At 35.3% G+C, this 12,522-nt stretch overlaps 1 protein-coding gene across 1 annotated transcript in view; it reads left to right on the forward strand.

The window, feature by feature from the left end:
• The first annotated feature begins 965 nt into the window (after positions 1–965).
• MFSD6 (major facilitator superfamily domain containing 6) overlaps positions 966–12,522 on the forward strand; it is a 53,979-nt gene continuing 42,422 nt past the window's right edge. Inside the window, 2 exon segments of the mRNA XM_025039469.1 lie at positions 966–1,190; positions 11,236–12,521. Coding sequence (XP_024895237.1) covers positions 11,286–12,521 — 1,236 coding nt within the window. The 5' untranslated portion in view covers positions 966–1,190; positions 11,236–11,285.

A 12,522-nucleotide genomic window follows, 5' to 3' on the forward strand; every position in this document is an offset into this window, starting at 1 on the left:
ACAAATATATATTATATATTTGTTCTGGGATGCATTTGAGAAGAGGAGACAAGTTCAGGGAACATTCTGCAAGGAGAACACTGGTAAGTCCAACTTGATTGACCGTGAAGAAACATTTTGATCTGAGACCAAGAGTGGGACGACGGGGAAAGGGGGACACAGGGACATCGTGAGTCAGCAATGGCCAGAGGGAGCTTTCGTGTGGCTTTATAGAGGATAAAAGAAGAACTGGAAAGAGGAACTGATGTTGTCTCAACAAGCCTGATTTGTGGGTTAATAGTTCTAAGGGAAAGTGAGTGAGGAGCCTGGGCTGGTAGTTAGCTCTCTGCGTGGTTATGTAGACAGACCTCCATTGCACAGCTGGATGCAATGAAGAGCAGCAGAGACTTGGCCCACAGAGCCCAGGACTCCCAGAGGAAATCCAAGCCCCAAGACGGTAGATAAGTGGTCCGTATGACTTTCGTGGAGAATCTATCTCTCATAACTGCTCTGGGAACGTTTAGGGACAGGCTTAAGGTAGAACACATTTGAGCCCAGCGTAAACAAGGTCTGTCTCAACACAGCAAAGCAAGAAGCCCCTACACTAAACACATACCGCAAAACGATACAAAGTGACACGCACACTATCTATGACTTTTAAAGAAATGTACTGATCCAATCCAGCATAATCAAGCTTCTGTGGCTATTGTGGAGAGCCTTCTTAATTCTATTTCAAAATAATTTCTGTGGAATTGGTCTCTAATGTACAAATGGAACCCAAACTCACCTTTATGAGGGAGTTTGAATAAAAGACTTCATTGTTAAATTTTTGAAAGGATAAAAATGACACACATTTTAATTTTCTATACAGTGAGGTTCCCTGTATTTTGAAGGTGTAATCTCTTTTAAGAATATCTTAAAGCCCTTGTAACAGGTTCTTTCAGTTGTTTCAACCGGTAAGGAGACTTCACTTTAGCAACTAGGATCAAAGGTGTCCAGATCGTCACTCAAATGACTTGTATTTAAAATAAGGCCTTTTTTTATACAGGCATGCCTCAGAGATATTGCGGGTTCAGTTCTAGACCACCACAATAAAGCAAGTATCACAATAAAGCAAGTTTCAGTCTTTTTGCTGGTGGCGGGTCTTGCCTTCAACTGGTGAAAAATGCAGCATCTGTGAATTGCAATAAAGTGAAGCACAATAAAATGAGGTATGCCTGTATGGTTTTTAAAAACGATAAATGTTCATTGAAGAAAAAAGCCAGTAAAGTATAAGAAAAAAATTAACTCCTAATTTTACTTCTCAGAGATAACCCCTAGCAACATTTTGGCATTATTTTCTTCAAGTCTTTTTCTAAAATATATTTAGTATGAAGTACATAGATTTACAAATATAAACTGACAATACATAGAAGTTTGTCACTTTTCGTCACGGAATGTGATCTATAGAGTGTGAGAATTTCCCTATATTCTATTAATTTTTTTGAATTAAGTTCTCTTAAGTTCTATTTTCTATCTTGTGGATATGAAGTTCTATTTATAATTCTAGATATAATTTAACTGCTCATATTACTGGTTGCTTACTTTGTTTTAGTTTTGATCATTATGAAAACTTGAAATAAGCATCCTTACATTTAAATCTTTGCCATCTAGAAAGTTTATACTTCCTAGTTAATGAAGTATCCTTACTAGTAGTGAATATTTTCATTTTCAAAAGTATTGGTATGGCATTTATATTAAACCTTTTTTCTTTAATGGGATAGGTAATAAATATTTTTCTGAAAGAAACTGATAGCACATGGTAACTCAATTTATCAGAGTCCTAATAGCATATGAAACAAAACAATTTTAGGTTATATATACTGGAATGTGCTTAGGATATAAATTATTGTTTTACACTGTAGATTATTTAAGGGATATAAATAAAAATCATTGGTGGTAACTACCTGTTTATAGAAAAATGTATTTTAAACTTTGAGGTCTATATTTTGATCTAAATTGTAAACTCAAAAGATGTGTCTGAGAAAGACACACCTATAAATTTCTGTTTAAAATGGCTTGTCTTCTGGATAGATTGTACTTTAACTCTCTACACTTCCTCAGTGTCTAATAGTATCAGAATAGCCATGCAATAACATCAGACTTATTGAATAAGCATTATCAAACACTTATAAATATAGTATTATTTTACATATATGTGTATTAGTGTAATAACCTAATGTTATATTACTAATAACCTCGAGTTCTGTTTTTATTTCTCATTATAATTCTTATTTTTCCACAGTCTGCTTCTCCTGTGTTCCTAGTACTTTTAGATCTTAGACCCATAGTCCTATACTAATTGTATTTATCTGAATCAGTCCTAGTCTGAAAAGATTTGAAGAAAAAATTGTGTGTGTCTGTGTGTATAAAACATGGATTCACATAACTGGGGTTAAAATAAACCAAAAAAAAATTTTAATAGAATTGAAATATCTTTTATTTTTTAGCGATATATATATATATATTCTATGTAAATTGCTTCTCAAGTGCAGCAAGCAGTAATTTATTGAGGAAAATCTTTCTGTAAAACCTTTAAGCAAATAACTCAGCTTTCAGTATGAACATTTTTTTAAAATCCTCTTTTATGCTTTGAAAAAAATAAGTCTGACATTTTCCCTGTTAGCTTCCTGACAAATAAGATTGTGTTTATATTCATTAAAATAGTAAATAATTTGATAATAGAGACAGTTTTCAAATGATGTGCTGACTTGCTGTGGCTCCTGGTTTCACTGTGGCCTGTGTTGGTGCTGACCAGGTTTCATCCTTTCCTCTTTCTCTCCTCTTCTAACCCTGTACCTATTCTGTTACCTAGAAGGGGTTTGAAGATACCATTTCAATGTTGATAGATTTCCCAGGCTCCCTCTTGAAAATACTTGCAGTTGCAGAGCCCCCTATCTGAGACAATACATAAAGATAGAAAGTTAATAGAGAAATAAATGTACGGTGGCAGCATATATATATATTTTTCAAATATATATTTGAAAATGAGTAGGATGCCTATGTGTGCCATAGATATTTAGTGCTTTCAGAGACCATGGGCAGTAACTCCATGGCTCCTGCAGGTTGTAGCCACTTTCTTCCTCAGTTGCCCTGGAGGAAGAAAGTGGCTGATGATTCCAAGTTCACCGCCGTGGTGCATGGCTGGAGGGCAGTGAGGAGGGAAATTCTGTGTGGGTTTGTCTTAGGAGATGTGTTACTTGCACTCCAGACTGAAAAGTAGAAAGAATTTCCTTTTAAAAGTTCTGCACTCTGTAACCCTCAGGTTCTTTTAGCACTCCTGGTTCAGTAATTTGGGTACTACCACTATTTGTAATATTCTTTCAATGGGAAAATGATTTCCAAACGTCAGCAAAATGAATATTGGAAACTCAGCCTGTTCATTAGTGTGGTTATCCTAAACAATATCATTGACTTATCTGGCTTATGACCTTTGTTTAGAGAGAGGTGACTGTGCATTGGTTCTACTTCTACAAAGTTTCTGTGACTCCCTTAAATTCCCACGTTTACTTCTTGACAGAGAGTATCAACAGCAGCATATTCAATTAATTTCATTTCCTATTTTGAACATCTGTTGGACTTTTTTTTGTTGTTGGAGAAACTCACAAGATATAATTATCTTTTTTAAAACATCTTTTCATGCCGTAATATGAACTGTTACTTGTTCTTCACACTGAGCTTGTTTTAAGACAGGAAATCAATTTAAGAAGTCGAAGGAAATGAAGTTCTGGGGCCTGCTTCAAATTTATACTATAAGCCATTGACACAATATTTAATCAGAAGCCCAAAACAAATAAATAGGAATCTGCTTTCATGATGGTTGATAAGGTCTAAGACCTAAATTACAAATTTTTTAATTGACATTTAATTGTGTCTTTCACAAAGTGGAAGCAAAAATCCACTTAGCTTTTATTAATAAAGCCAGGTTTAGGGTTAAAGGCTAATCCTCCCTGCTCCCGCCTTTAAGAGATGAAAATAATTTGTTCCTTTTACCTTCTTAGCAGGTCGAAGGAAAATATGTTAGGGAATATTTCAGCTCCTTTTGTTCACACTTATTATGGTACAAGTAAAATTAAATGTTCCTACAGGAAACTATATTTTAAATGAATAGTTATTTCTCGTCTGGAAATATTTAATTATCATTTAGGTTCATAATCCAACAGATGTGTTCTCTAGTGAGCCCATGGACATAGAGATGGATATGAATATAAATCCATGAGCATTGATAGATGAAATGCTAGCCTAATTCAGGGGTGGTGCCAGAGAATTCAGCAACACTCATGAAAATGCTTCTGGAATACTTGCAAAATAAAGTCCGAGTTTTAATGAAATATTATAAGACCTCAACCACCACTAACAGTGAATGTTCATATGTTAGTAAATTTTTGAGTTAGCAAAATGTTTTTTTATACATTATTTCTTTTAAGCCCCAGAACCCCTCTGTGAGTTGACTTGGATTTGTATTTTTATCCCCATTTTATGAAAAAGTGTCTCAAAGAGGCACTGATTTGTCAAAGCCAGGAGAGCAAGTGGAACTTTTCTCTGTACTTTAAAAAACTAATCTGTGGTCACATAAAATCTAAAATGTATATTGTCATCAGATACTTGTCAAAAATAACCAATATTTATTGAGATCTTGCAAGAGTAAAGGATGGCAATATCCTAAGTACTAGATTTCTTCCCTGAAAGAGTTTATAATCTACTTGGGCAGACTAGACGTATCTATAAAAAAGAACAATAAAATGATCCATAAATCCTACAACAGCTCAAGTATGAGAGCAATCTCCAGAAGTAGAGGAAGGAGTCAGGAAAATATTGTAAGTTTATTCTCTTTCCAGATGTTATAAAAGGTTGCATTGATGTAATTCATAAAGTACTGTATAAAATTTTTTATCTCAGGATATTAGTACTGACAGTGTAAAGACTGGTACACTAAAATAAAAGTTCAAATATTAGGAACTCCTTAGTAGGGGTTACAGTAGCAAGACCCTGCCAATCTGTTTTCCATACTGAAGCTATAATGATCTTTGTAAAATACAGATGTGGCTAGTCTACTTTCCTGTTTAATTCTCTCTGGTGGCTACCCATCGGCTCAAAATAATACCTACAAGTTCTTATTATATATCAGGCACTGTGCTAAGAGGTCAACGTGCATTATGCTTTTTCATCCTCATAGCTACCCTAATGGAAAAGTATTAGTATGTTCTTCATTTTGTAGATGAGGACACTAAGTTAATGGCTTTTCCGAGGCCACAGAGCTGGTCAGTAATAGCTAGGATTCCAGTCTCAGCCAGTCTCTCTTATCCCCTACTCAGTAACCCCTCAGTAGTGTGTAGATGGCCCTTCCTGATCAGGCCCTCACCTGCTCCTCTTCCTGTGGGTGACTAACTCATTCTTTAAGACTCCCTTAAGGCCCCACCCCACAGAATTCTGCATCAAGTGGGCTTGCTCTTGTTTTAACATTTAGCACAGTATGTTGTGGTTGTGTTTACTCCTGTTTCTGTCTGTGTTTCTCTTTTCCTCTCTCGTCACTGGACTTGATAGCAGGGACTGCATCTTCGCCATTTGAATTATTGATTACCAAGCACACATCTCATCTAATGGTTGATGCTAACTTTCTATTTGTTGGATTAAAGAGAAATGAATGTCTTTATCTTCAATATAACTCTCTAACGTAGTATTTTGTCTTCTTTCCTATTACCCCTCAGTTTGAAATGTCTTCCTCTGTAATCTATTGCTGTCTGCTAGCTTTTGGCCCCAACATTAACCGTTTAAGGATCTCCTACTGTCTTTTCTCCCCATCTGGAATAGTTTTCCCATCATCTTTGCCTAAGGCAAATCTTACTCATCTTTCAAGGTTCAACTTAAATCCCTCATACTTTTCACAACTCCTATCTGAAGTTTGAGCTATCCTGAGTTCTGGAAGCACATCATTGCCTGTAATATTTTTTGTTAATTAATTATGCGGTGCTATGTGGCTTCTCTTCATTATTCTTCTGATTTATTTAAATCTTACTTGTGTTTTAGATTCATTTTATCAATTCTCTTCTGTTATTTTCCCGACTTATTTAATCTTACTTGTGTTTTAGACTCATTGTATCAATTCTCTTCCATTATTCTTCTGAGTTATTTAAATCTTACCTGTGTTTTAGACTCATTTTATCAGCTATAAAGCAAGTCTTTGAGGCCCAAGACCAAGTTTTTGGCATCCCCGTCTAGTAGCTTCACAGTGCATGAAAAGGCAGTACCTGCTAAAAGCATAATGAATTTAGGTTTAAGGATCTTTTTTCTTCAAAAGTTGAAGCCTTTTCCATACTCATATATTTGTAGATAATTCCATATATGTTTGAGCAGTTTTAATTTGAATATTTAATAAAGCTATAAATTTTAACAAGAGTGATTTCATCGCCTCTCATCAATAATTCAGAAATACCTGCTATTTGAGTGACTCAGTGTAGGTACTGGTAGAATGTCTCTCCAGGTTTTAAAAGCCTGTGTTATATTTTCACAGTAATGGTGTTGATTACTATCATTAGAGTGCTAGGTGAGAAAACTTTTCTGCTTTTCTAAAAAAGCCCTCCTTATCCAATTAGGATTAATTGCAAACCTACAATAGAGATTTCCTAGAGAAGTTCATAAGTTTAATTCTGTGTATTATTTTAAATATCTTCTCTCTTTTTAAAAAGTTTCTTTAAAAAAAAATCTTTAAGACAAGTTTAAATCAAAATATTGGCTTAATGGGTTCATGTTGGTGGAATACTTATTAACAAAATCTCTCCTTGATTTTAAACAGATTAAATACTTCACAAGCATATAAATATTTTTACTGCTCTTTATATTCTTTCAATCCTTATGGTAAATGTAATCTAAGTCAACCAAAGCATGCCCTACTTTGGAACATATTTTAATTTTATTAAAATACAGAAGTTTTAGGGGTTCATTTGTTTCTTTTTTTCCCTGATCTGGTGATTATACAGATGACTGTAGTTAAACTTTATTTTGTTACTGTGTTTACCAATATTATTTTGGTTCCTTTTCATCAAAATCTAAATATGACCTGAAAATATTGAGTCTAAACATTAATGTCCTGAATTGAAGCTAAAAGATTTGTTTGTATATTTAGATTTGAAATTCATATAAAAGTTACTGAATGCGACATTCATCTAAAAGGTACTGAATGTTATATTACAGGAACATTTCCTTAACTACTTTGCATTTATCGATACTTTGAGAACTACTTAACATCTGGATTCATATAACAAGAGACACCTTGCATAACCTTATGATAATCAAAAATCATTTGAATAGTTGGAGAGAAAGAATGGTTTGGGATAGAGTTACCCATCAAAGTTCAAGTCAACATCCCAATGTAAGATATTTTGCAACTTTGAATTAGCATTTGGGCATCAGTTCTTCATAATCACTTAGGCAATTTGGGGACTTATACCCTTTTAAGAAGATTTTGTGTCCTTCGCTGACCTACTTCATAAAGTCTCAGTTAATTTATGGAGGATAATTAATTACAGTCCACCTGATTAGAATTCCTGCAGTCAGAATTCATTTTGTACAATTCTGAAGTCTATTTTTAGTATGTTACAGAAGAGTACTAGTAGATTTTCTCCTAGGTTTTTATTCCTAAAAGTTTTGTAGTTTTACATTTTACATTTAAATCCATGGTCTGTTTTGAGTTAATATTCCTATAAGGTATGAGATTTAGACTGATGTTCATTTTTTGCTTATTGATGTCTAATTGCTCCAATACCATTTGTCAAAAAGGTTACCTATCCTCAAATTGTTTTTGCATCTTTGTCAAATATCAGTTGGGAATATTTGTGTGGATTTATTCCTGGGCGCTCTTTTCTCTTCCATTGATCTATATGTCTATCCTGCCAATACCACAGTCTTGATCATTGTGTAACTGTATAATAAATCTTTTTCAAAATTGCTTTAGCTATTCTGGTTCCCATTCCTTTTCATATAATTTTAAAATACTCTTGTCTAAATCTACAAAAAATCTTGCTGAGATTTTGATAGGGATGTACTAAACCTATATACAGATTTGAGAACATTGTGTTGTGTTCTAATCCATGAACGTGGTATGTTCTCCATTTTGTTAGATCTTTGTTTCTTTTATCAAGATTTTGTAGTTTTAAGCATATAGTCCTGTTTATGTCTTGTTAATTTATACCTAAATATTTTAAATGTTTTTAGAAGTTGTAAGTGGTATTATATTTTAAATTTTGATGTCTACATATTCATTGCTAGTACATAAACACACAGTTGATTATTCATATGTTTATCTTATATCCTGTGAACTTGTTGAACTCACTTATTGATTCTAGGAGAATTTGGAGATTTCTTGAGATTTTCTACATAGACAGTCATTTTGAATAAAGACAGTTTATATCTTCCTTTTTGATCTGCATGACTTTTGTTTCCTTTTCTTTTTTCATAGCACTGGCTAGAACTTCCAGTACTATGTTGCATAAGAGTGGTGAGGCCAGATAGTCTTGCCTCGTTCCCTGTCTTAGAGAAAAAGCATTCAGTGTTTCACCATTAAGTGTAATGTTACCTGCAGATTTTTGTAGGTGATCTTTATAAAGTTGAAGTGCCTCTCTGTTCCTATTTTTCTGAGACTTTTTACAAATGAGCGTTTAATTTTGTCAAATGCTTTTTCTGTATCAGTTGATTAGGATCATGATATTTTTTTCTTTAGTGTTGTGATATGATGGATCCCATTGATTGATTTTCAAATAATCCTCCAGCATTGCATTCTTGGCATAGACCCCACTTGCTCATAGAATGCAAATATTTTTATATATTCCTAAATTTTCTTTTCTAATATTTTGCTAATAATTTTTGAGTCTATATAAGGGATATTGTCCTGTAGTTTTCTGGTTTTGGACTTTTATCTGAATATAGGATTTTGAGTTAATTATTTTTTTAAATTTTATATTAGTTTCAGATATACTGTGCAAATGGTTAGACATTTATATAATTTATCACCTGATCCCCCCCACCCCTGCCATTACTCTAGCACCTATCTAGCTCTACACATGGCAATTATGACAATTCTTTTCTTTCAGTGCTTAAAAAATACTGTGTCCCTTCCTTCTGGTGTCCATGGTTTCTGATAAGAACTCTGCAGTTGTTTTAATCCTTTTGCTAAGTTATGATTCCTTTCTCACTGCTTTCGAGATTTCTTCTTTCTCTTTGGTTTTCAGAGTTTGACTATGATGTATCTTGGTATGGGTTTCTCTTGTTTGGAGTTCGTTTAGCTTTTGGAATCTGTAGGTTTATCTCTTTTGTCAGTTTGAGAAGTCTTCAGCCCTTATTTCTTTGAGTACTCCTTCCAAGATTCTGATGACATGAATATTCAATCTTTTGTTATAGTCCCACAGGTCCTTGAGGCTCTGTTAATTTTTTTTCATTCCATTTTCTCACTGTTGTTCAGACTATGTAATTTCTATTGTTCTGTCTTTTAGTTCATGATTCTTCCTTGTGTCTCCTCCATTCTGCTAGTAAGTTTGTTATATTTTGGTTATTGTATTTTCCAGTTCTAAAATTACTATTTTTTCTTTATATATTTCTTTGCTCAGACTTTTTCTGTGCTTCAGCTTTCTATTTTTCATTTGTTTTAAGCATGTTTATCTTTGCTTGTTGAAGCATTTTTTAAAGATGGCTGTTTTAAAATCATTATTAGGTTATTCTAACATTCCTGTCATCTCGGCGTTGACATCTAATTATTGTCTTTCTTCATTTAGTTTGAGGTCTTCTTGGTTCTTGGTATGATGCATTCTTTTTTATTGAAACCTGAAAATTTTGGGTATCATGTTATGAAACTCTGGATCTATTTTAAACCTTCTGTTTTAGCTGGATTTTTCTGATACTGCTCTAGCAAAAGAGATGCTGTCTCATTGCTGCCAGGTGGAGGTAGAAGTCTAGGCTCCCCACTCAGCTTCTGTTGACATCTGAGAGTGAATGGCTCTCTGTTATGAAGGAGATGGGTGTTCTCGCTTGATATTAGGCCTCTGCTGATAGCTCTGGCTGGTCGGGGTAGGAGTATCTCATGGCCTCCATTGACACCACAGTGGGAGTGAACTTGTTGTTGCTGGGTGGTGAAAGTCCTGACTCTCCACTAGGCATCCTCTGATACCACCCCAGTGGAAAAAGAGAGGGGTGCCTTGTTATTGACAGGTCAGGGTGGAAGTGCAGGCTTCCCATGTGGCCTCCGCTGACCCTATTGTGGGGACGTGGACTCATTACCACCTAGCAGGGATGAAAGTCCTAGTTCCTTAAGCCTTCTCTGACACCACCTCAGCTGGGAGATTGGGGTGGCCCATTATAGCCTAGTGAAGGTAGAAATCTAGGCTCCTCACTTGACCTTTGCTGGTGGGGTTGGGACTGGGGCCACAATATTTTTCCTGTGGTATTTGACTGCCAATTATGAGTTATTTAAGCTCACCATGCTTTACTTTTTCTCATCTGTAAAATGGAGAAAGTAATAGAGATATTACAATGAATATGAATTAATACATTTGAAGACCTTTAAATGTTGCCTGGCATAGAGTAAGTGTTCAACAAATGTTATCTGCTATTTTTTTCTGACATTTTCTTAAACTACAGTCCATAAAAGCACATCTGGAGAAATATTTGTGACATAAGCAGCATGAAGGCTATTTCTGTACCGGAATGTCCTTATCATGGTCATAGTGGCCAAGTCCTGTTGCAGATGTGCAGTCTGCTCCCTGGTTCTCATTGCCTTTGTGGTTGTGATTAAGAGCTTTTTTTCTGTTTTTCTCTAGAAACCAAATGGTTTTAGCTACCTTTATTTTCTAAAAATTCTAGGCTTCATAGGGCAGTGGATTTGTTTGAACGATAAAGCCAAGAAACTATAAATACTATTTATTTTCAATTCCCTTTATTTGATTTAGACATAATCCCTATTATTTGTACATTTTCTCTAGGAATCAATGAAAAGATTGAGAATGAACCTGAGCTGTAAACCTGCCATTGCAAGATATAATTAGCGGCCACAAAGAATATTTGATTTTTTGAAAGCTATTTTTTAAAATCAGTATTGAATGTATGCAAGTGATAAATGGTGAGAATTCTTTCTCACAATTATTATTTTAAGTTTCTGGAAAGATGAAGCTCGATGTTTAAATGTTATCATTAATTTCATTACTAAGCCATCTTTTAAATTTTACTTTACAGATCAACAGTTAAATTTTGAAGGTCAAACTTTCTGATGGTGGTGACAAGCCATGGCGACAGATGATAAAGTTGCCATCTTAACTGATGATGAAGAGGAACAGAAGAGAAAATATGTTCTTGCTGATCCCTTTAATGGTGTTTCCAGGGAACCAGAACCACCTTCAAATGAAACACCCTCCTCCACAGAAACAGCTGCTATTCCTGAGGAGGACATAGACTGGATAGAAAAACATTGTGTTAAAATAAATAACGATCTTCTAATTTCCAAGGTCTTTTATTTTTTCTTTTACTCTGCATATGGCTCTCTTTACCCACTTTTGCCTGTGTATTATAAACAGCTGGGAATGTCACCAAGCCAGAGTGGATTGCTAGTAGGTATTCGATACTTCATTGAATTCTGCAGTGCTCCATTTTGGGGTGTAGTTGCAGATCGCTTTAGAAAAGGCAAAATTGTCCTCCTCTTTTCTCTTTTGTGTTGGGTTTTATTCAACCTGGGGATCGGATTTGTCAAACCTGCTACCTTGAGATGTGTACCAAAGATTCCCCCAACAGCTCACCCTACCAATTCAAGTCACCCGCTGACCATCCTGCCAACAAATTCTTCCATTATCTCTTCCATTACTGCATCATCAAGAATGCGTGAAAAAAGAAACCTGCTTCTTTCTAGTGGGCCAGTGATGTTAGAAACAGGGCCCAATGTCACAGAAACTGTCATCTTTTCAACAGCTCCAAACAAGACCAGTGCACCCACTCTGCAGCCTCAGACAAATGAAATTACAGACCATATTATGGACTTGACCTTGAACCCAAGCACAGCAACTCCTGCCCCCCCAGGAAATGTAACCAGGGAGAGAACCACTATTATTGTCACTACCACCAAATCTTTACCTTCTGACCAAGTCACTCTTATTTATGATCAACAAGAAGTAGAAGCTATATTCTTGGTAATTTTGGTAGTTGTCATAATAGGAGAATTTTTCAGTGCCTCTTCGGTCACCATTGTGGACACAGTAACACTCCAGTATCTGGGAAAACACAGAGACCGCTATGGATTGCAGCGCATGTGGGGCTCTCTGGGCTGGGGCCTGGCGATGCTGTCCGTGGGCATCGGGATTGACTATACCCACATAGAAGTGCTCATTGACGGAAAGGGATGTAAGCCCCCTGAGTACCGGAACTACCAGATTGTCTTCATCGTCTTTGGAGTTCTCATGACCATGGCCTTGATCGTTGCTACTCAGTTCCGGTTCCGCTACAACCACTTCAAAAGTAATGAAAATAAAGGGA

This window comes from Pteropus alecto, unplaced genomic scaffold, assembly GCF_000325575.1.
Source record: "Pteropus alecto unplaced genomic scaffold, ASM32557v1 scaffold3, whole genome shotgun sequence".
Taxonomy (NCBI): domain Eukaryota; kingdom Metazoa; phylum Chordata; class Mammalia; order Chiroptera; family Pteropodidae; genus Pteropus; species Pteropus alecto.